At 42.2% G+C, this 25,086-nt stretch overlaps 1 protein-coding gene across 4 annotated transcripts in view; it reads left to right on the plus strand.

Annotated features, from left to right (window-relative positions):
* jpt1b (Jupiter microtubule associated homolog 1b) overlaps window positions 1–25,086 on the plus strand; it is a 71,470-nt gene that overhangs the window by 40,495 nt on the left and 5,889 nt on the right. For 2 of the 4 annotated variants that reach the window (XM_072242319.1, XM_072242318.1), the window contains exon 5: window positions 3,248–3,273. The exons of the other annotated variants lie outside the window; for them this stretch is intronic. In XM_072242319.1, coding sequence (XP_072098420.1) covers window positions 3,248–3,264 — 17 coding nt within the window. In that variant the 3' untranslated portion in view covers window positions 3,265–3,273. The remainder of the gene's footprint in view (window positions 1–3,247; window positions 3,274–25,086) is intronic. 4 annotated transcript variants of the gene reach the window in all.

A 25,086-nucleotide genomic window follows, 5' to 3' on the forward strand; every position in this document is an offset into this window, starting at 1 on the left:
TTCTATATGGGCAATGGCCATATCAATACTAGCTTATCTTATTTCCTATAAGGGAAGGATTTTTAAAAATGTTTCTGATGTCCTGTGACTTGGCTCAATGCAATGCATTTTATTCAACTTGTCCTATAAATTGTATGTGGGTATAGCGGTTAGCATGATGCTATTACAACTCGGGAAATCGGAGTGCGTGGGGTTTCCTCTGGGTGCTCTGGTTTCCTCCCGATTTCCAAAGATCTACTGGTTAGTAGGTTTAATAAGTCATCGTGAATTGTCTTGTGTTTAGGCTAGGTGGGTTGGGCAATGTGGCTCGTTGGGCTGGTAGAGTCTGTTCCATGATGTATCTCTAAATAAAAAATAAACTGTATTCCATGTTTTAAGCTGCTGGGAATGATTCCATGCCTTTAGTTCCAGTTGCTAGGGCTGTCTTAGAAACTGTTACAGACACCATCTGCACTTTTGGTTCATGTTCAGAAAGAATGCTGCTTTGTGATTTATTTTTTTTTTTAACTTTGCAGAAATTAGTGATTTCTGCTTTTAGAATAATACAGGAATTTTTTTTTTTGAACTGTCAACTGTTTAGTTTGGATTAAATGTACAAAATTGTCCTAAAGTATACTCATTTCAGGTATAGACTGGCTGGTTACTGAATGCTCTACTTGCTAATATTTTGAGCTGTCCAAAAGTTTTCTGGTAATCCTGTGGTGTAGTATCTAACATGAATTCAACTATGCTTTAGCTAATCAACTTAGTGCATTTTTTCTGGAGTGTGAACTTCTTGCCAGGAATGCTGAATGAATTTTCTATTTCTTTGCGCATGCATTTCACTGCCATTTCAGTGCATGGCTGCACTTACATTTATTTTTGATGTTTGTGTCTTGTACAACAACTTTCCACACAAGTAATGGATTCAAAGCAGTTTAGCATCTGCTGTGATTCCAGGAGTAGTAAATACAAGAAAAAGTGGTGAAATGCTATTAACTTATTTGTATTGTCTGCAGTCTGAATATTGAACATTTTCTCTGACTGCAATGCCAGAATCTGACACTGAATGGCCAGCCTCCACAGGGCATAGTTTTATCCATACATTCTCTCCACAGGTTTGTCATTTTCATCTTGAGTGCAAGTTAGAAAAATGATGGGCACCTACTGTCCCAGTTGCTGATTCATTGTAAAACTTTGTGTAGGAGAAATGTCTGGGCTTGCTTGTATAAGGTGTCCTGCAATTTTTAATATCAGGCAGGTGCAGTTCAAGAATGCTTTTTCCATTGTACGAGGTATTCACTGTGGTAGTTTGGAGTGCATTAATTTTGATTAATGCATCCTGATACCTCTAGGGTTATTGGCTCAACCATAAGAATCTTTAAGGCATTTGAGATGCAAAATTACTGAGCTGTCTGACTGGAGTATATGTTGAAAGTAAAATAAGAAAAGTACAATCAATGTTTAATTTTAAAATAAAATACTAATGAGCCACTTGCCAATTGCTATGAAAAGATGGATTAAGTTTTGGAAATATACTTTACAAGAGCACTACCTCCTTGCCTAGAGACACAAGAAACCACAGATCTATAATCTAAAGCAAACAGTGGGTCAAACAGTATCTGGGAGATGGAGGGATGGACAACCATTTTTGTTTTGCCACTTTCTTCACTGTTTTTCATGGTAGGACTAGTGGCTAGTTGGTATTTCTAATTTGTTTCAAAGGATAATGGCTATGTGAACAAGTTTTTGGAAAAATTAAACATTTTGAATGCATATAAAAGTATTTGATTATGTAACTCAAGATAGAGTCAAAGTACAGATTGTATGTGATCTTGGTAGAAAAGCTCAGGACAGAATGACTGCTTCCATAGTTTGTTTTTAGATGCCATCCAACAAAGTGGCTTGGCTTGTTGGTTAAAGGTAGGGTGATTTACTGTTTTTTTTTTTTTTCTCCCCCCCCCCCCCCCCCCCACTGGAAAGATCAGGCTTGCTCAGGACTAAAGTATTAGTCTCTGTACAACAGTTTTTCAATTGGCAGGAAATGGAGCTTATCTTCAAGACCAAAATGGTTACCACTTGAGGGTGAAAATAAAAAGCTTGGAGGTGAGGGGTTTTTTTTTTTTTTTTTTTTTTTGGGACCAACGGTTGTTTATGGGATAGCATAAAATGTCAGAATCTGCTACCTTTGGACATGTCAATTTTCCTATCCAACTCCAGGAAGGTGAAAATTGTCATTTAAAAACTGCATGCATTTTGGAAGCAGTTCTAGATGTTGATGCTCCACAGTGACAAGCTCTGTCTGACTAGAAGTCTCTGAGACCAGTCCTACTGTTGGATAATATGCCCAGGATTAACTTTTTATAGTTAACTATATATATATATATATATATATATATATATATATATATTAAAAAAGTGGAGTTGGACCATTCTTCATTTTAGAATACTCTACCATGCTTTTGATCATGCATCAGAAATGGCATAACCTCTTGGGCTTGTTCTGCTACTTGATGGTTGAGCTGGCTGTTGACCACTTCTGTTTTAATCCTTGCTGCTCATAAAGCCCAGATTAACCTGTGATGCAAGAATTAGTCACCGTGAGCTTGAATATCCTTAAATAGTTTGCCATCTTTTCATCCCCTGATAGTACTTAAGAGTATCTAAGAATGAGAAATATTTAAATGTCTCATTGTTCTACTGCACTAATTTCCCAAAGTGTTTCCTTGAGGTCAAAATGATACTCCTGGTATTGTCTTGTTAAACTCCTGTTATAAGAATATCATGTATTGAGAAGGTAAGAAATACTAAATCCCAAACTTTGCACATTTGGATAATTCCAAACAGTAAACTAACTGGTAGAACATCTTCACAAAACAACCAGCTATTCAAATTGATCTAATTTGCTGTCCTAACAGTCAAAACTATTTGTCTGTGAGGAATGTGTGGAAAGAAACTTAGAGGAATGCCTTAATGATTTTCAATTTATGATATCTTGGGATTTGACTTTGAAGCTATTTCTTGGGGTTTTTGCTGTGTTGTGGGAAGGTTGTAATTTTTCATGTGGTTTATATGAATGGTGTACATGAGTAATTGTAAATTTGCTTGGATAATGGGTGAAACCTAGAATTCTGTAAATATTTGGTCAGATTGTAACCACCTTCTCAAATTGTTTGCCATTTCCTTCAGAACTGTTTACCTGAAATACTTAATTGAATTGTGAAACTGCTGCTACCTTTGCTAACCAACTTTCTCTCTCCTTTTGTAGTTCGCGCTGGCAATTAGGAGTGTCAGGTAACAAATGCATGCACTATACATTAGAACCTGTTTTGTGTTCTGCATGTGTGAGAAGAGAGATGGCTGGGCTTTTTTTTTTAAAACTTCCAATTTCCATGAATTAATTGTTTTGTAACCAAGTAAACCTTGTTCCTGAAATTAAGTAGAATGTCATGGACAATGTAGTCTGCACAGGTCTTGGAATTTGCTTTTGGCTTTGAAACATCAGTTTTATTGTGATGCCATTGGGAAAGCAGGGTGGTTCAATTGCTGGAAACAGTTCAACTAATGTAGGAGCACCATATTAAATCTTCCTGTGTTTATCACAATGACACAAACACTCAACATCCTGACCATTGGGGAGGAGGCACAGGAGCCTGAAGAGACACTCTCAACACTTTAGGATCAGCTTATTTCTCTTCAATGATCTGGTTTCTGAAAAGTCAATGAGCACTACCTTTTTATTCCTCTTTGCACTATACTTGTTTGTAATTTGTAGTTTTTGTCGTTGCTACACCGCTGCTGCATGAGTCTACGTCAGTGATAATAAACCTGACTCTGAGGAATATTTACTCCCACTTTGGCTTTGAAGGAGATGGAGGCTAATATGGAGCTGCAGACTCTTGCATCGATGGGCCAACAGGGCAAGTGGGTGGATTGTTTGAGGTGTGATTTTTTTTTTTTTTTTTTTGCTGGCTTCATGTGCTCTTGACATGTAGACTTGTTCTCAGTACTATTATGCTTCATGGCCTAGGGACTCCCAGGTATGCTACATTTTGTCACTGCTTTGAAGACATCCTTGAATCTTTACATCTTTCTCTAACGGAGCCTGTTGGTCAGTTGTTTGATATGTGTACCTAAATAACGCCACGTACCTTGTATTTGCCTCAAAGTTCAACAAAAAGGTGGCATCAGTTTGCAATGGTCCCTCATTACTGCTGTTTTCTTTCAACATGTAGTGAACATGAAACTATTAGCTTCAGCCTTGGATAAGACTGGAATTGTTGGCAGAACTCTTCAAATCTTTCTCTAGGCACCATCTCCAGAACTCTTTTGTTCTTTAATGGCCCTGTAACCCAGTATTACATTTCAAGCAGGGATCATTTTGGCCATATTAATTCAAATGTAACACTGTTCACCACTTCTAATTTTAGGTGGTTGTAATTTGGTCTAAATAATTTTTTAAAATCCTCTTAATTTAAAAGTGGATACAGGTGTCCCCCCCTTTTTGAACGTTCGCTTTATGAAACCTCACTGTTACAAAAGACCTACATTAGTTAACCTTTCGCTAGCAGAAGGTGTTTTCACTGTTACGGAAAAAGGCAGCACGTGAAAAAAATCAGCGCGTGATAAAAGGCAGTGCGTGTCCCGAGCAGCCAAGCTCCTCCCCCGGAACGGCAATCTAGCCGGCGTTGCTTAAACACGTGCCTGTGAGCATCTGTACTTTATGTCGCTTTATTTTGAGCAGCCATTAGCAAGATGAGATCTAAGCTATTGGAAAAGCATAAAAGAGCTCGTAAGGGTGTTACACAGCGTAAAACTAGACATAATTAAGCATTTCGATCGTGGTGAACGAAGCAAGGACAAAGTGAGTTTGGCTTGTGGAAATTGACGAAGATGTTGAAGAGGTTTTGGCAACCCATGACCAAGAACTGATAGATGAAGAGCTGATGCAATTGGAAGAGGAAAGGATAACAATCGAAACTGAATGCAGTAGCGAACGGACTGAAAGTTTGCGTCGCCTCTGATCTGGGCTGACATTTACGTGCTGGGCGGCACCTAATTAATTAGCTTGTTTATTTCGACTTTTTTCTTAAAGATGTGCTGGGTGCGTCCCTGCTACCGCTGCACCACTGCATTCTTCAGGGATCGGTATCGGTCCGCGGCCTGGAGGGTGGGGGCACTGCACCACCCCAACCTCCGATGACTCAGTCTAACACACCATCATCAGTGTGCTCGATGTCTTCCCGATTCCGGTAAGTGATACTACACTGTACATACATTATTTCTACTTTATATAGGCTGTGTATTTTTGTGTTATTTGGTATGATTTGGCAGCTTCATAGCTTAAAGGTTACTGGAGAGAGTGTTTCTGCCAAGAATGCTTCCGTGAGATTTTCGCTACGGAGAACAGTGCGGCAATGATTGTAGAAAAGTATTTCTACTTTATATAGGCTGTGTATTTATCATATCATTCCTGCTTTTACGATATGTTACTGTTATTTGAGGTTTTATGTGTTATTTGGCGTGATTTGGTAGGTTATTTTTGGGTCTGCGAACACTCACAAATTTTTCCCATATAAATAAATGGTATGTGCTTCTTCACTTTACGACATTCCGGCTTACGAACCGTTTCATAGGAATGCTCTACCTTCGGATGGCGGGGGATACCTGTAATACATAGTATTGAAAGGTAACTATGCAAATAAACTTTCATTTTGTATTTTGTAATATACATTGTAGCATTTTGTGTAGCATATAACAAGTTTGGTAGTATTCTGCTCTAATTTGAAAGATGCTCTTGCTGTCTGCCCATGTTCAGGGAGTATTTATAGTTGTTATCAGTCTATTAAGTCAGATCAAGTTCGTTCCTTGTTTTCTTAATGTTCATTGTCAAAATGGAGAGGATGCTTCCTGTAGTGGGGGTGAATCTGGGACCAGAATAGAAGGATGTCTCTTTGGAATAGATGAGGAATTTCTTTAGTCAGAGGAATGGGGGAGCAGACCTAATTGGCCAAATGACCTAATTCTGTTCCTATGTTTTAATGGCCTTATGGGAATGATAAACAGTACTTCAAACTTCATGATTTGATCTGTCTGAAGTTTTACAATTTTGTAGCAGAGATCAGTATGACAAAGCTGATACAGATATGTGAGGGGCTCTTGGAGCTTTCTAAATCGCACTATTAGATAGATTAATTGGTCATTGTAAATTGACCCATGATTAGGTCTGTCGGGTATTGTTGAGGTGGTGTGACTTGAAAAACCAGAAGGGTCTACTCTATGCTGTATGCATAAATAAATGTATTACAGGTTCCTCTCTCCTCTCTCTTCCTTTCTCTGCCCCCCCCCCCCCCCGTTGGGGGAACGGAAGGTAGAGGGTTCCTATGAAATGGTTCATAAGCTGGAATGTTGTAAAGCGAAGAAGCAATTACCATTAATTTATATGGGAAAATTTGTGAGCGTTCGCAGACCCAAAAATAACCTACCAAATAACACACAAAACCTAAAATAACAGTAACATATAGTAAAAGCAGGAATGATATGATGAATACACAGCCTATATAAAGTAGAAATACTTTTCCACAATCATTGCTGCACTGTTCTCCGTAGCGAAAATCTCATGCAAGCGCTCTCCAGTAACCTTTAAGCTATGAAGCTGCCAAATCATATCAAATAACACGTAAAAATACACAGCCGATATAAAGTAGAACTAATGAATGTGCAGTGTAGTATCACTTACCGGAATTGGGAAGACAGTGTCGAGCACACCGATGATGGTGTGTTAGGCTGGGTTGTCAGAGGTTGGGGTGGTGCAGTGGCCCCCACCCTCCGGGCAGTGAACCGATACCAATCCGCAAAGCGTGCAGGGATACAGCGGCATCTGGGACACACCCAGCACATCTTCAAGAAAAAAGCCGAAACAAACATGCTAATTAATTAGGTGCTGCCCGACATTTATGTGCCGGGCGGCACCTAATTAATTAGCTTTATTTCAGCTTTTTTCTTAAAGATGTGCTGGGTGCGCCCCGGCTACTGCTGCATTCTTCGCGGATCGATATCTGTCCACGACCTGGGGTTGGGGTGGTGGGACACTGGGGTGTCATCTCGTCATCTGTTTCCATCAGGGCAGACAGGTCATCTTCTGTGTCTGCCTGCCTCGATGTCGAAGGTCGAGGTTGGTCGTCTGCTGTGGCTGATGTGGAAGGCTTGCTTGACTGCTTAGCCTTGTGCATTTTTCTATCATACAGTTCTTTGCAAGCACTCAAACCATCCTGCAAATATGCCCTAAACTGACGTACCCTTTCAAAATTAAAGTTGTACTTTATCATTGCAGCAAAAATCTCATGAAGTTGCTTCACGTTCGGTTCCTGGATGACCTCACTTTCAGTCTGTTCGCTACTGCATTCAGTTTCGGTTGTTATCCTTTCCTCTTCCAATTGCATCAGCTCTTCATCTATCTGTTCTTGGTCATTGGATGCCAAAACCTCTTCAATATCATCTTCGTCAGCTTCCACAAGCCAAAATCACTTTGTCCTTACTTCGTTCACCACAATCGAAATGCTTAATTATGTCTAGCTTTACGCTAAGTGTAACACCCTTACGAGCTCTTTTAGGCTTTTCCGATACCTTAGTACTCATCTTGCTAACGGATGCTCACAGGCACGTGTTTAAGCAATGCCGGCTAGAATGCAGTTCCGAATCCGGGGGAGTAGCGGCTGATTTTTTCGCATGCTGCCTTTTATCGTAACAGTGAAAACACCTTCTGTTAGCGAAAACAGGGAACTAATATAGGTCTTTTGTAACAGTGAGGTTTCGTAAAGCGAACGTTTGAAAAGCAGGCGACACCTGTACAAGTAAGTTTATTATCTAACTGGGCATTTGTTGCACTCTAGTGGAAAGGGATGTCATTCAAAAAAAAAAAGACAGGTTATCCATTTTTCTTTTTGTATTTTCCCTCTCTTTCAAGTAATTTGCAAATCCAAGGAAGGAAATTAATATCATTTTCAAGGACTCTGCTGTAAGATTGAATCACTATACTGTCTTGTACTGTACTCTACCAGTAGTGTGCAAAACTGGTGATTCAGTGCACTTAGAAAAATAACAATAACTACATAATGCTTTGCATTTCATTATTTTTCATTTGATCCACAGTTGCTTCTCATCTCTAATATAGTGGAACATGTTAGATCTGGGGATTTTATCAATCAGCTTTTTCACTTGTATTGGGTGTGTTGTTTGTGCACGAAGATTAGACATTATTCTTCATAAAAACAAGTGGGGAAGTCCGTTTCACTTTCAAAGGTATTAAGGTGTTTCTTTCTGAAATAATTCCTTGGGGAAACAAAGGAAATAATTGTGAAACATCACATTTATCTGTACTTTGCTACAGTTGTCAAAATATCTGCAGGTAACTGGACATGTTTATTTCTGTATCTTCTCTACCTTGGTCATCATGGTCCTCAGGAAGCCCATGCATTTCCCCTGATGGATGCATTTTTGCTAAAGTTAGCAATGGCATTTCCATTGTAGCCAAAAAAACTTGACAATTTCTGCCTCAGTAAGCCATTTTCTTGGGAAGTATATGTGTGTGTGTGTGTGTATAAAATTTTTTTTGCGTCAGCACAGGTTTAATTAACTGAAGCTATAAGGTAAAACATTGAATAGAGACCATGTTGTTTGTTCAGCTGGAAATGAGCTTGCTCCTCCTACTCCACTACCTGCCCTGAAAACCCCACACCTGCTGCACGCTTCTCACACGATCTCCCTCATCGACTGTTACAACACGATGAGCAGGTGAAGCTGCTCATGATCACATGTTCAAGGACAGCCTGCTCACAATTTCTGTTTCTTCCACTCAGGCTCATCATCCTCCAGCTCCTCCTCTGACTCCACGTCTGCAAACACTGCATGTGGCTGTGTCTTAACATAAGCAGGAGCCACCCAGTAAGGGTTCTGTTCAGCATCTTTTGCATGACGCAAGATAGCTTCATGGGGGTTACGGTCATCTGTTTTATCCAGGACAATATTCTTCACAATGAATGACAATAATGTACCACCATGAGTCCCAACTCATCCACCACGCCCTGGACCAGATACCAGAGGTTCAGGCTTGTGGGATTTTACAGGATCAAGGCAATTTTTTTCCAACTGCTTCCTCATGCTCTTCTGCCTCGGCTCCCGGAACATAGGCAAAGCGTACGGTGTAATGATGTAATCTTGTGTGACAGTTTGACTCTGCTTTGGGAGGTATATATTTTGAAAAGGTTAGATTAGATTATGAGGACACGCAGTCCTCTTTTATTGTCGTTTAGTAATGCATGCATTAAGAAATGATACAATATTCCTCTGGCGTGATATCACAGAAACACGGGACAGACCAAGACTGAAACACTAACAAAAACCACGTAATTATAACATATAGTTACAACAGTGCAACAATACCATAACTTGATGAAGAACAGGCCATGGGCACAGTATATTTAAAAAAAAAAAAAAAAAAAAAAAAAATAAAAAAAAAAAAATTCAAATTCTCTCGGAAGTCCCACATCTCACGCGGACGGGAGAAGGAAGAAAACTCTCCCTGCCATGCCCGACCACAGTCAGACTCTGAGTCGTCTGAAATCTTCAAGCCTCCAACACCGAGTACCGAGCACTACCTCTGCCGAATACTTCGACCTCAGCCTCAGTCGCCAGCAGGAGGCAAAGCCAGGGATTTTGGAGCCTTCCCTCCAGAGATTGTTCTGGATAGGTGCTCTGAAGAGCTGTAACTGACCTCCAAATGACCAGCAATTTAAAAAAGATAATGAAGCAGTAAATTAGAAACATAGTAAACATACAGCACAATACAGGCCCTTCGTCCCACAAAGCTGTGCCGAATATGACCCTACCTTAGAACTACCTAGGCTTTACCTATAGCCCTCTATTTTTCTAAGCTCCATGTAGCCATCCAGGAGTCTCTTAAAAGACCCTATCGTTTCTGCCTCTACTACCGCGCCGGCAGCCCATTCCACGTACTCACCGCTCTCAGTGTTGATATATTAAAAAAATCTTACCCCTGACATCTCCTCTGTACCTACTTCCAAGCACCTTAAAACTATGTCCTCTCCTGCTAGCCAATTCAGCCCTGGGGAAAAGCCTCTGACTATTCACATGATCAACGCCTCTCATCTTTACACCTCTATCAAGTCACCTCTCATCCTCTGTCACTCCAAGGAGAAAAGGCAGAGTTCACTCAACTTGTTCTCATAAAGCATGCTCCCCAATCCAGGCAACATCCTTGTAAATCTCCTCTGCACCCTTTCTATGGCTTCCACGTCCTTCCTGTAGTGAGGCGACCAGAATTGAGCACAGTACTCCAAGTGGGGTCTGACCAGGGTCCTATATAGCTGCAACATTACCTCTTGACTTTTAAACTCAATCCTATGATTGATGAAGGCCAATGCACCGTATGCCGCCTTAACCACAGTGTCAAACTGCATGGCAGCTTTGAGTGTCCTATGGACTCGGACCCCAAGAGCCCTCTGATCCTCCACACTGCCAAGAGTCTTACCATGAATACTATATTCTGCCATCATATTTGACCTACCAAAATGAACCACCTCACACTTAGCTGGGTTGAACTCCATCTGCCACTTCTCAGCCCTGTTTTGCATCCTATCAATGTCCCATTGGAACCTTTGACAGCCCTCCACACTATCCACACCACACCCAACCTTTGTGTCATCAGCAAATTTACTAACCCAACTCTCCACTTCCTCATCCAGGTCATTTATAAAAATCACAATGAGTGGGGCTCCCAGAACAGATCCCTGAGGTCACCACTGGTCACCAACCTCCATGCAGAATATGACCCGTCCACAACCACTCTTTGCCTTCTGTGGGCAAGCCAGTTCTGAATCCACAAAGCAATGTCCCCTTGGATCCCATGCCTCCTGATTTTCTCAATAAGCCTTGCATATGGGGTACCTTATCAGATGCCTTGCTAAAATCCATATACACTACATCTATAGCTCTACCTTTATCAATGTGCTTAGTCACATCCTCAAACAATTCAATCAGGCTCGTAAGGCACGACCTGCCCTTGACAAAGCCATGCTGACTACTCCTAATCATATTATACCTCTCCAAATGTTCATAAATCCTGCCTCTCAGAATCTTCTCCGTCAACTTACCAACCACTGAAATAAGACTCACTGGTCTATAATTTCCTGGGATATCTCTACTCCCTTTCTTGAATAAGGGAACAATGTCTACAATCCTCCAGACCCTCTCCTGTCCTCATTAATGATGCAAAGATCATTGCCAGAGGCTCAACAATCTCCTCCCTCGCTTCCCACAGTACCTGGGGTACATCCTGTTCGGTCCTGGTGACTTATCCAACTTGATGCTTTCCGAAAGCTCCAGCACATCCTCTTTCTTAATATCTACATTCTCAAGCTTTTCAGTCCACTGCAAGTCATCCCTACAATTGCCAAGATCCTTTTCTGTAGTGAATACTGAAGCAAAGTATTAAGTACCTCCACTATTTCCTCAGGTTCCATACTCACTTTTCCATTGTCACACTTAATTGGTCCTATTCTTTCAGGTCTTATCCTCTTGCTCTTCACATACTTGTAGAATGCTTTGGGGTTTTCCTTAATCCTGCCTGCCAAGGCCTTCTCATGACCCCTTCTGGCTCTCCTAATTTCATTCTTAAGCTCCTTCCTGCAAGCCTTATCTTCTAGATTCATATCATTACCTAGTTTTTTGAACTTCGCGTAAGCTCTTGACTAGATTTACAACAGTAATTGTACACCATGGATCTTGTACAGTACCATCCTTGTCTCCTTGGAACATTCCTACTCAGAACCCCACGCAAATACAGGTGTCCCCCGCTTTTCAAACGTTCGCTTTACGAAACCTCGCTGTTACAAAAGACCTACATTAGTTCCCTGTTTTCGCTAACAGAAGGTGTTTTCACTGTTACAATAAAAGGCAGCGCGTGAAAAAAAGCAGCACGCGATAAAAGGCAGCGCATGCCCCGAGCAGCCAAGCTCCACCCCCAGAACTGCATTCTAGCTGGCATTGCTTAAACACGTGCCTGTGAGCAGCTGTTTGCAAGATGAGTTCTAAGGTATCGGAAATGCCTAAAAGAGCTCGTAAGGGTGTTACACTTAACGTAAAACTAGACATAATTAAGCGTTTCGATAGTGGTGAACGAAGCAAGGACAAAGTGAGTTTGGCTTGTGGAAGTTGACAAAGATGATGTTGAAGAGGTTTTGGCATCCCATGACCGAGAACTGATAGATGAAGAGCTGATGCAATTGGAAGAGGAAAGGATAACAATCGAAACCGAATGCAGTAGCGAACGGACTGAAAGTGAAGTCGTCCAGGAACCGAACGTGAAGCGACTGGGTGAGATTTGCTGCAATTGACAACATTGATTGCTGAAAAGTACGACTTTAATTTTGAAAGGGTATGTCGGTTTAGGGCATATTTGCAGGATGGTTTGAGTGCTTACAAAGAACTGTATGATAGAAAAATGCGCGTGGCTAAGCAGTCAAGCATACTGTAGTTTTTCAAGACTTCCACAGCAGACGACGACCCTCGACTTTTGACATTGAGGCAGGCAGACATAGAAGAAGATGACCTGCCTGCCCTGATGGAAACAGACGATGTTGAGATGACACCAGTGTCCCACCACCCCAACCCCCGAGCCGCGGACCGATACATTGCAGTGGAGAATGCAGCGGTAGCCGGGACGCACCCAGCACATCTTTAAGAAAACAGCAGAAATAAACAAGCTAATTAATTAGTTGCCGCCCGGCAGGTAAATGTCGGCCCAGATCAGAAGCGACGCAATCGCCTCTGATCTGGGCTGACATTTGCGTGCTGGGCGGCACCTAATTAATTAGCTTGTTTATTTCAGCTTTTTTCTTAAAGATGTGTTGGGTGCGTCCTGGCTACCACTGTACCCCTGCATGCTTCACGGCAATGTATCAGTCGGCGGGCGGGAGGGTGGGGACTACTGCACCACCTCAACCTCTGACTCAGCCTAACAAATCATTATCAGTGTGCTTGACGCTGTCTTCCAGATTCCGGTAAGTGATACTGCACTGTACATACATTATTTCTACTTTATATAGGCTGTGTTATTTGGTATGATTTGGCAGCTTCATAGCTTAAAGGTTACTGGAGAAAGATTTTCTGCTGAGAGCGCTTGCATGAGATTTTTGCTACGGAGAACAGTGCGGCAATGATTGTAGAAAAGTATTTCTACTTTATATAGGCTGTGTATTCATCATATTATTGTTAAGGGGGACAGCCACTGGGGTACTCTCTAGTACTTGCTTCTTGCCCTTCCCTCTCCTGACTGTTACTCAGTTATCTGTCTCCTGTGGTGCCGGTGTGACTACCTGCCTAGAGCTCCTCTCGATCACCTCCTCACTCTCCCTGAAGGTCATTGAGCTGCAGCTCTAGTTCCCTAACGTGGTCTCTAATTGTCTAGTTTTACTTGGTAAAATTTGCATGTTGTGTAATGTTCTTGTGTTAAAATGCAAAACATACAATATGTTCACAATTTAAAGTTTGTACATGCTGAATTTTGATGTCTCACATTAATATACATTTGTTGCCCATGTCCTGTGTCTGTCTTGTCGTTACCAGTTTTATCTTCAGATATGGTCAAATACTCCATGAAGCAGATTATGTCAATGGCTAAGATCATTTCAATAGCCAAAGTCATAGTTTGCCACTGCAGTTATTTCTGTCTAGCTGTAAGTCTAGGTGATCTTTGAAACAGCTGTTTGTAATGTCAATAGCCTCTAACATTTAATATGGAATATAAAGAATTGATCAGGGAGCCATACTTGGGGTCATTGGGAGCTACTAATTCTGTCTCCTTTACCATAGCATTGGAGTGGGATAGGAACAAACAAGTTAGGAAAGCGTTTAATTGGAGTAAGGGGAAATATGAAGCCATCAGGCAGGAACTTGGAAGTATAAATTGGGAACAGATATTCTCAAGGAAATGTACGGCAGAAATGTGGCAAATCTTCAGGGGATGTTTGCATGATGTTCTGAATAGGTACGTTCCAATGAGACGGAAAGGATGGTAGGGTACAGGAACCATGGTGTACAAAGGCTGTTGAAAATCCAGTCAAGGAAAGAAACGAAAAGCTTATGAAGGGTTTTATATAAAAAAAAAAAAAAAAAAAAAATTAGTGATAGAGATCTAGAAAATTATAAGGCTAGCAGGAAGGAACTTAATGAAATTGAGAGCCAGAAGGGACCATGAGAGGCCCTTGGCAATTAAGGAAAACATCTACAAGTATGTGAAGAGCAAGAGGACAAGACGTGAGAGAATAAGACCAATCAAGTGTGTATGGAACCGGAGGAAGTAGTGGAGGTACTTAATGAATACTTTGCTTCAGTATTCACTACGGAAAAGGCATTGGCGATTGTAGGGATGACTTGCAGTGGACTGAAAAGCTTGAACATATAGACATTAAGAAAGAGGATGTGCTGGAGCTTTTGGAAAGCATCAAGTTGGATAAGTCGCCAGGACTGCACGAAATATACCTTGGGCTACTGTGGGAGGTGAGGGTGGAGATTGCTGAGCCTCTGGCAAAGGGGTTCCAGAGGATTGGAGGGTTGCTGATGTAGCTCCCTTATTCAAGAAAGGGAGTAGAGATAGCCCAGGAAATTATAGACCAGTGAGTCTTACTTCAGTGGTTGGTAAGTTGAAGATCCTGAGAGGCAGGATTTATGAACATTTGGAGAGGCATAATATGATTAGGAATAGTCAGCATTGTTTTGTCAAAGTGCCTTATGGGCCTGACTGAATTTTTTGAGGATGTGACTAAACACATTGAAGGAAGAGCAGTAGATGTAGTGTATATGGATTTCAGCAAGGCATTTGATAAGGTACCCCATACAAGACTTATTGAGAAAGTAAGGAGGCATGGGATCCAAGAGGACCTTGCTTTGTGGATCCAGAATTGGCTTGCCCACAGAAGGTAAAGAGTGGTAGGTCAAATGTTGGCAGAATATAGAATTAATGGTAAGATTCTTGGTGTGGAGGATCAGAAGGATCTTGGGGTCAATGTCCATAGGACACTCAAAGCTGCTGTGGTTAAGAAAGCATACGATGCATTGACCTTCATCAACCGGGGGATTGAGTTCAAGAGCCAAGAGGTAATGTTACAGAGTTCAAGAGCCAAGAGGTAATGTTACAGCTGTATCGGACCCTGGTCAGACCCCACTTGGAGTACTGTGCTCGGTTCTGGTCACCTCACTACAGAAAGGATGTGGAAACTATAGAAAGGGTGCAGAGGAGATTTCCAAGGATGTTGCCTGGATTGGGGAGCATGCCTTATGAGAATAGGTTGAGTAAACTAAGCCATTTTTCTCCTTGGAGCGATGCAGGGTGAAAGCTGACCTGATAGAGGTGTATAAGATGATGAGAGGCATTGATTGTGTGGATATTCAGAGGCTTTTTCCCAGGGCTGAAATGGCTAACAAAGGGCACAGTTTTAAGGTGTTTGGAAGTAGGTACAGAGGAGATGTCGGGTAAGTTTTTTTACGCAGAAAGTGTTGAGTGCATGGAATGGGCTGCCAGTGGAGGCAGATATGAAAGGGTCTTTTAAGAGGTTCTTGGATAGGTAGATGGAGCTTGGAAAAATAGAGGGCTATGGGTAATCTGAGGTAATTTCTCACGTAAGTACATGTTTGGCACAGCATTGTAGGTTTTCTGTGTTAATGGCTCATTGGCCCTCCGTGAAGAATGCTTCTCTAACCAGTCCTGAATATTTGCATATGTTCTGATTTGTTAAGACTTGCCCATTTCATTTTTCTGAGGAATGTGGCTGCCTTATTCTGGTTGTATTAAAGTTATGTTGCTACATGTGTGCATATCTAGAAGTTGTATTACCATATCCAGTAACTACACCTTCCCTCTGACTGGAATTGTCTAGAAAAATATGAAAGTATTTGTAATTGCGGACCAATATGTTCAAAGATATAACTGCTGTTCCTTTCAATAACTCTTCTGGAGCACTCTTTCCAGCTTCATCAATCTGCATAAGTTTGTTGCTTACAATCTCCTTTTGACTTGCCCCTGACAACTCATTATGAAACATAATGGTGATATATCAAGAATTTTCTAAAAATTTAGATCCATTCCATTGTAAATCATCTAAGATTTCTCGTCAAAGAATTTGGTCAAGTGTTACACAGTTTTGAGCTTTGCTGATGCTTCATTTGTATAGAATCATGGAATCATGGCTACGGTGGGAAACTTTGTCACATGGTGCGAGCAGAATTATCTGCAGCTTAATGTGAAAAAGACTAAGGAGCTGGTGGTAGACCTGAGGAGAACTAAGGTACCGGTCAGCCCCGTTTCCATCCAGGGGGTCAGTGTGGACATGGTGGAGGATTATAAATACCTGGGATACAAATTAACAATTAACTGGACTGGTCAAAGAACACGGAGGCTGTCTACAAGAAGGGTCAGAGCCGTCTCTATTTCCTGAGGAGACTGAGGTCCTTTAACATCTGCTGGACGATGCTGAGGAAGTTCTACGGGTCTGTGGTGGCCAGTGCTATCACGTTTGCTGTTGTGTGCTGGGGCAGCAGGCTGAGGGTAGCAGACACCAACAGAATCAACAAACTCATTCGTAAGGCCAGTGATGTTGTGGGGATGGAACTGGACTCTCTGACGGTGGTGTCTGAAAAGAGGATGCTGTCCAAGTTGCATGCCATCTTGGACAATGTCTCCCATCCATTACATAACGTACTGGTTGGGCACAGGAGTACATTCAGCCAGAGACTCATTCCACCGATATGCAACACGGAGCGTCATAGGAAGTCATTCCTGCTTGTGGCCATCAAACTTTACAACTCCTCCCTTGGAGGGTCAGACACCCTGAGCCAATAGGCTGATCCTGGACTTATTTCCTGGCATAATTTACATATTACTATTTAACTATTTATGGTTTTATTACTATTTATTATTTATGGTGCAACTGTAACGAAAACCAATTTCCCCCGGGATCAGTAAAGTATGACTATGACTAAATTTACATGTCAGATATTCACCACTGCCACGTCCCTTCTAGGTGAAAAGGTATCTTCTGTTGTTCCATCCTAATCAAACCCACACTTAGCCTACACGTCACACCATGTGATAAGGAAGCTCACACCCTGAGCTCAGTGACATCTGATCAGGTCTGGAGCCCATCCATATGGTCACGTTCACTTGGGCCATGTATTTGGGCGAGAATTGTTATCTCCTGTTCTCCTGTTGTACTCCAATGTTCTCCATGTGGAATAATTAGGTAATGTATTCTTTGCTAATATGAGTCGACATAGCAGCACCCCCAAAAGGTGGGGATATTCTCCTCCGGTCAGTGACTTTTATCAAACCCTTAACTTGACACATTAAATTTCTAAGCAGGTATTTTGCATTCTGATATCAGTCTGTTATTCAGAGCAGAAGCTGTTCCTTAACAATACACTCCATTCTGTATGGCTCCATTTTCCCCTCGATCCATTCCATTAATTTAGAAACATAGAAACATAGAAAATAGGTGCAGGAGTAGGCCATTCGGCCCTTCGAGCCTGCACCGCCATTTATTATGATCATGGCTGATCATCCATCTCAGAACCCCGCCCCAGCCTTCCTTCCATACCCCCTGATCCCCGTAGCCACAAGGGCCATATCTAACTCCCTCTTAAATATAGCCAATGAACTGGCCTCAACTGTTTCCTGTGGCAGAGAATTCCACAGATTCACCACTCTCTGTGTGAAGAAGTTTTTCCTAATCTCGGTCCTAAAAGGCTTCCCCTTTATCCTCAAACTGTGGCCCCTTGTTCTGGACTTCCCCAACATCAGGAACAATCTTCCTGCATCTAGCCTGTCCAATCCCTTTAGGATTTTTTAACCAATTCTCCCGTCCTTCACCTATTTTGCACAAATCTGGTAATCTTGCCTCATTCAAATTCCCCATTACAAGCACTATCTTGTGGTATGTTGAGGTGGCCACTGAATTAGGATTGCTATTAGTCTAGGGGACGGGTCCTGAGGTACATTTTGGAATGTAAGCCTTTCTTTTCCTTTCTGGATTTGGTTCATTTGTCAGCTTTGCAAGGGAAGGTATGTGACTGCAGTTCTGTCCCTGCACTCCTTTCCACTGATTGGTATTAAGGCTGATACTATAATTGTACAGTGCATTACGTCCCCTATCTATTATATACAGTGCCTATAAAGTATTTGCCCTCCTCCCAGAAGTTTTCATGTTTTATTGTTTAGTAACATTGAATCGCAGTGGATTTAATTTGGTTTTTTTGACACTGGTCAACAGAAAAGACATTTTTGTGTCAAAGTGAAAACAAATTTCTACAAGTTTGTCTAAATTTATTACAATTGTTAACCTTGTCAGTATTTACTAGACGCACCTTTGTCAGTAATTACAGCCTGGAGTCTATGGATAGATCTCTATCAGCTTTGCACATCTGGGCAATACAATTATTTTTTTCTCCCCCATTCTTTACAAAACTGCTCAAGCTCTGTCAGATTGCATGGGGATCGTGAGTAAACAGCGCTCTTCAAGTCCAGCCATGAGTTATCAATTGGATTGAGGTCTGGACTCTGACTTGACCACTCCAGGACATTAACATGCTTGTGATCATTGTCTTGCTGGAAAACAGAACTTCTCCCAAGTTGCAGTTCTCTTGCAGACTACATCAGGTTTTCCTCCAGGATTTCCCTGTATTTTGCCCTCTACTTTCACAAGCCTTCTAGGGCCTATTGCAATGAAGCATCCCCACAGCTTGATTTAGCCACCACCATGCTTCATGGTAGAAATGGTATGTTTATGATCTGCAATGTTTGGCTTACACCAAACAGTCTGGCCAAAAAATTCAAATTTGGTTTCATCAGACCATAGAACCTTGCTGACTTCAGAGCCTCCCTCATGCCTTCTGGCAAACTCCAGCTGAGATTTCATCTGAGTTTTTTCCCCCCAATAGTGGCTTTCTTTTTGCTGCTCCCATGAAGCTGTGACTGGTGAAGCACCCAGCCAATATGCACAGTCTCTCCATCTCAGCCACTGAAGCTTGCAACTCCTCCAGAGTTGTCATAGGTCTCTTGGAGGCCTCCCTCAAAGTACTCAGTGTGTGTGTGTGGCACAGTTGGCTGGTATGTTCAGACATTTTAATCTCTCCCTCTGGTAGTGTCTAATGCCCTCCTGCTTCATCCACCATTGATCCTGTGCCAAAAAACCAAGGCAGCATGCCTGAATGCCCTGTTGCACTCATAAGCAAATGCTTTGAGAGGCTGGTCAAGGACTGCATCTGCAACATGCTCCCAGCCACACTGGACCCCCTACAATTTGCCTACTGACACAACTGATCAACAGAAGATCTCATAGCTGCAGCACTATACACGTCCTCGCTCACCTGGATAAGAGGGATGCTTGTGTTAGAATGCTGTTCTTAGAGTACATTTCAGCATTCAACACCATTATTCCCCTCCAGGCTTGTCAAGATCGGAGACCTCTGCTGACTGCACCCTGCCTTGTGCAGCTGAATCCTGGACTTCCTGGCAGATCACCTCTGCCTCTCAACACAAGAGCCACCCCAGGGCTGTGTCTTGAACCCCCTCCTCTACTCCCTATACATCCACGACTGTGTTATCATGTACAGTTCCAAAATGACACTGGGCCTTATTTCCAGCAATAATGAGACAGAGAAGTCAATGTTCTGACACAGTGGTGCCAAGAAAGCGACCTCTCCCTCAGTGTTGTGGGGGCCGGGGAGTGATCGTGGATTACAGGAGAAACAGACAGGCTAGCCCCTATTGACATCAGTGGGACTGTAGTTGAGACGGTGAGTAGTTTTAGGTTCCTTGGAATATACATCATCGAGGATTTCGCTTGGACTGGCTGTGTGGTGAAAAAAGCACAACAGCGGCTCTTTCACCTCAAAGATGGCTGAAGATGTTTGGCACGAGTCCCCAAACTCTCAGGATTTTGTACAGGGGCACTATCAAGAGCACCCTTGCTGGCTGTGTCACTGCCTGGTATGAGAACTGTACCTCCCTCAATCGCAGGGCACTGCAGAGAGTGGTGCCGACAGCCCAGTGCATCTGTAGATGTGAACTTTCCTCTATTCAGGACATTGACAGCACCAGGTGCCTAAAAGGAGCCAGAAGGATCATCGGGGACTCCAGCCATCCCAACCACAAACTACTTCAGCTGCTTCAATCTGGCAAATGGTACTGCAGTACTAAGGTTGGGACCAACAGGCTCTGGGACAGCTTTTACCAGGCCATCAGATTTGTTAATACACATTGATCTGATTGCATATCTAACTGTACATGAATACAAAACAATTATGTTACAATCTTAGTGTTTTGGCAATATCCTCCCACATTCTTCCTTATTGCTTGTACATAGTGACGGAGATGCAACATAAAGGTTTTTACTACCTCATGTTGTGCGATAGATATAAGAAATAAAATTCTACTTCTCACTAGTCCCTCTTCTTGCACAGCACTCAGTTCTTGAGGATGGCCTGCTTTAGAGGGATTTACAGCTGTGCCATATTCTTTCCACTTGATTGACTTAACTGTACTTACTTTAAAGGATATTTAGTGACTTGGAAATTTTCTTGCAACCATCTTCTGACTTGTGCTTTACAATAAGCTTTTTGTGGAGTTGCCTGGAGAGTTCTTTTGGCTTCATGGTGTAGTTTTTGCCAGGATACTGACTCACCAGAGTTGGACCTTTCCAGACACAGGTGTATTTTTACTACAAGCAATTGAAACACAACTGCAAACAGATATATCTATGCATAGGACACCTTAACTAATTATGTGACTTCTAAAGCCAATTGGCTGCAGAAGTGGTGATTGAGTGTCATATTAAAGGGTGTGAGTACTTAACAATCAAATTTTGTTTTATATTTGTAATTGATTTAGATCACTTTGTAGATTTGTCAAAGTGAAAACATGAGTCTTTTTCTGTTATCAGTGTCAAAAAAGCCAAATTGAATCTACTGTGATACAATGTGTTTATGTATGTATGTTTAAAAAAAAACAAACAAACTAACTTCGGGGGGGGGGTGAATACTTTTTATAGGCACTATAAATGAACACATTTCTCGTGGAGCAGAGTCTATTACCTCATTTGGAATTGCACAATTAAATGAGCTACTTCTATAACCTCCCTGCAGCAGGGCTGGTGAGTGGCTAATGTACTTTGATTTAAGAAGGGAGCAAGGGAAAATCCTGGGAACTATAGACCATAAGGCAGGAGCAGAGTTAAGCCATTTGGCCCATTGAGTCTGCTCTGCCATTCAATCATGGCTGATTCTTTTTGCCCCCTCCTTAGCTCCACTCCCTGGTCGTCTCCCTGTAACCTTTGATGCCATGTCCAATCAAGAACCTATCAAGCTCTGCCTTAAATACACCCAAAGACCTGGCCTCCACAGCTGCTTGTGGTAACAAATTCCACAAATTCACCACCCTCTGGCTAAAGAAATTTCTCCGCATTTCTGTTTTAAATTTATGCCTCTCTATCCTGAGGCCGTGCCCCCTTGTTCTTGACTCCCTCAGCATGGGAAACATCCTTTTGATATTTACTGTCTAAGCCTTTCAACGATAATCAACTTTTTGTGAAAAGTTTCAATAATATCCCCTCATTCTTCTAAATTCCAGTGAGTACAGACCTAGAGCTATCAAATGTTCCTCGTATGATAACCCTTTCATTCCAGGAATCATCCTTCTGAACCTCCTCTGGACCCTCCCCAAAGCCAGCACATCTTTTCTTACATGAGGAGCCCAAAACTGTGCACAATACTTGAGGTGAGGGCTTGCCAGTACCTTATAAAGCTTCAGCATCACATCCTTGCTCTTGTATTCTAGAGCTCTTGCAATGAATGCTAACATTGAATTTACCTTCCACACCACAGACTCGACCTGCAAGTTGACTTTTGGGGTGTTCTTCACAAGGACTCCCTAGTCCTTTTGCATCTCACGTAGACCCTTTGCATAGAGTGATGAATCTCACATTAGTTGTGAGGAAATTGCTGGAGAAAATTCTTAGGTTTCCAAACACTCATATATCCTATCCCTATGGCCTAATTAGGTAGAGTCAGCGTGGCTTTGTGCATGGCAGATCATGCCTTACCAACATGATTGATGGAGATTGAGGGTAGCGTATACTAGTGGATATTGTCTACATGGATTTTAGTAAGGCATTTGACAAAGTCCAGAAGATTAAGATATATGGGGTTCGCAGCAACTTGGCTGGTGGGATTCAGAACTGGCTCATGCATTTTAGACGGGGTGGTTGAAGAGACGTACTCGAGTTGGTCTGTATTTAGTAGTGTTCCGCAGGGAACTGTGCTGTTTGTGATGTATGTAAATGACCTGGATGAAAATTTAGACAGAAGGATTAGTAAATTTGTAGATGATACAAAGATTGGTGAAGTTGTGGATAGTGTAGAAGACTGCAAAAATAAAGCACAGTATAGATCAGTTAGAAAAGTAGGCAGAGAAATGGCAGATGGAATTTAACCCAGATAAATGGGAGGTGTTGTACCTTGGTAGGGCAAATGCAAGAAGACAGTATGCTGTCCAACAGTGTTGCTGAGCAGAGTGATATTGGGATCCAAGTTCATTGAAAGTGATTAAGAAGGCTTATAGAATGCTTGCTTTTAGTTGAAGCATTGAGTTCAGAAGTCAGGCGGTTGGAACTTTGGTTAGGTTCGGCCACAATTAGAGTTTTACATACAGTTCTGGTCGCCCCACTATGGGAAGGATATTGAGGCTTTAGGGAGGGTGCAGAGAGGTTTATCAGGATGTTGCCTGATTTAGAGGGCATGTGCTATCATGAGAGGCTGGATAAACAGGTTGTTTACCCTGGAGCACCAGAGGCTGAGGGGAGATCTGAGGTTTACAAGATTGAGAGGCACAGATAGAGTTGGCAGAGAGTATCTCTTTCGCAGGGCTGAAATATCTTCATGCCAGAGGGCATGCATTGAAGGTTTAAGTGGGATGTGAGGGGCATGTTTGTTTGTCTTTTTTTTTTTTACTCGAGTCGTGGATGCCTGGAATACACTGCCTGACATGGTGGTAGATGCAAATGCATTGAAGCTTTTAAGTGAAGTTTGGATAGGCACATGGACGCCAGGAAGATGGAGGGATATGGACATAGTGTAGATGGAGATTAGTGTTTGGGTGTTTTTGATTTGCTTTTTAGCTAGTTTGGCACAACATTGTGGGCTGACTGGCCTGTTGCTGTGCTATGATGTTCTACATTCTATTTGAAAATGACAGATGGAATTCAACCCAGATAAGTGTGAAGTGGTTCATTTCAGTAAGTCAAATATGATGGCAGAATATAGTATTAATGGTAAGACTCTTGGCAGTGTGAAGGATCAGCAAGATCTTGAGGTCTGTGTCCATGGGACACTCAAAGCTGCTGTGCAGGTTGACTGCATTGTTAAGGCTGCATATGTTGCGTGGGCCTTCATCAACCATGGGATTGAGTTCAAGAGCAGTGAGGTAATGTCACAGCAATACCAGATCTTAGTTAGACCCCACTTGGAGTATTGTGTTCGGTTCCGGTCACCTCATTACAGGAAGGATGTGGATGCTATAGAAAGACTACAGAGGAGATTTACAAGGATGTTGCCTGGATTGGAGGGCATTCCTTATGAGAATAGGCTGAGTGAACTTGGCCTTTTCTCCTTGGAGCAATGGACGTTGGGAGGTGTACAAGATGATAAGAGGCATTGATCATGTGGATAGCCAGAAGCTTTTGTCTGGGGCTAAAATGGCTGACATGAGGGGGCATAGTTTTAAGGTGCTTGGAAGTGGGTACGGGGGGGGGGGGTGTCAGAGGTAGATTTTCTCCACAGAGTGGTGGGTGTGTGGAATGCACTGCCAGCAAAGATGGTAGAGATGGATACAATAGGGTCTTTTAAGAGACTCTTAGATAGGTATATGGAGCTTAGAAATAGGTCTGTGCAGTAGGGAAATTCTGGGCTGCTTCTAGAGGTCGACACAACATTGTGGGCCGAAGGGCCTGTGATGTGCTGTAGATTTTGTATGTTGTATGTTAAGAGTCAGGTGTGAAACATGTGAAAGTGAACAGTGGCAAAGGTAACACAACTGAAGGAAACAGCACCAATAAAGTCAATGTACCAGAAAAAGATGGAGGGAACTGAGCAGGTATGTTTCAAACCTGCCCAGATGGACTTCATTCTTGAGTTCCTTCCTAGCATCCTTGTAATTTTCTAGAGCTCTAACAGTACCTAGTTTCTTGAACCTTCTGTAAGCTTTTTTTTTCTTATATCGATTTTCTACATCCTTTGTACACCATGGTTCTTTAACCCTACCATCCTTTCCTTGCCTCAATGGAACGCCATGCAAATGTTCTCTGAATATTTGCCATATTTCTGCCATGCATTTCCCTGAGAACATCTCCCAATTTGTGTCCCCCAAGTTCCTGCCTAATAGCATCATATTTTCCCCTACCTACCCCAATTAAATGTTTTCCCAAATTGTCTGCTCCTATCCCTCTCCAGCACTATGGTTAAGGAGATTGTGATCACTACCTCCAAAATGCTTTCCCACAGAGAGATCTGACACCTGACTAGGTTCATTTCCCAATACCAGATCAAGTACAGGCTCTGTAGTTGGCTTATCTACGTATTGTGTCGGGAAACCTTCCTGAACACACTAACAAACTCCACTCCATCTAAACCCCCTTGCTCTAAGGAAATGCCAGTCAATATTAGGGAAGTTAAAGTCACCCATCACAACAACCCTATTATTATTGCACTGTTCCAGAATCTGCTCCTTGATGTCTCTGTTACTATTGGGGGGGGGGGGGGGGGTCTATTTAAAAAAAAAACTCAGTACTTATTGTCTCTTTCCTGTTTCTGACTTCAACCCAGAGTGACTTAGTTGACAATCCCTCCATGACTTCCTCCTTTTCTGCAGCCATGACACTCTCCCTGATTAGCAGTGCCACTCTTCCAGCTCTTTTACATCCTTCTCTGTACTTTTTGAAACATCTAAAGCCTGGCACATTCAGCAGCCATTCCTACCTGAGTCAT

The sequence above is a fragment of the Mobula birostris genome, chromosome 24, assembly GCF_030028105.1.
Source record: "Mobula birostris isolate sMobBir1 chromosome 24, sMobBir1.hap1, whole genome shotgun sequence".
Lineage (NCBI taxonomy): Eukaryota > Metazoa > Chordata > Chondrichthyes > Myliobatiformes > Myliobatidae > Mobula > Mobula birostris.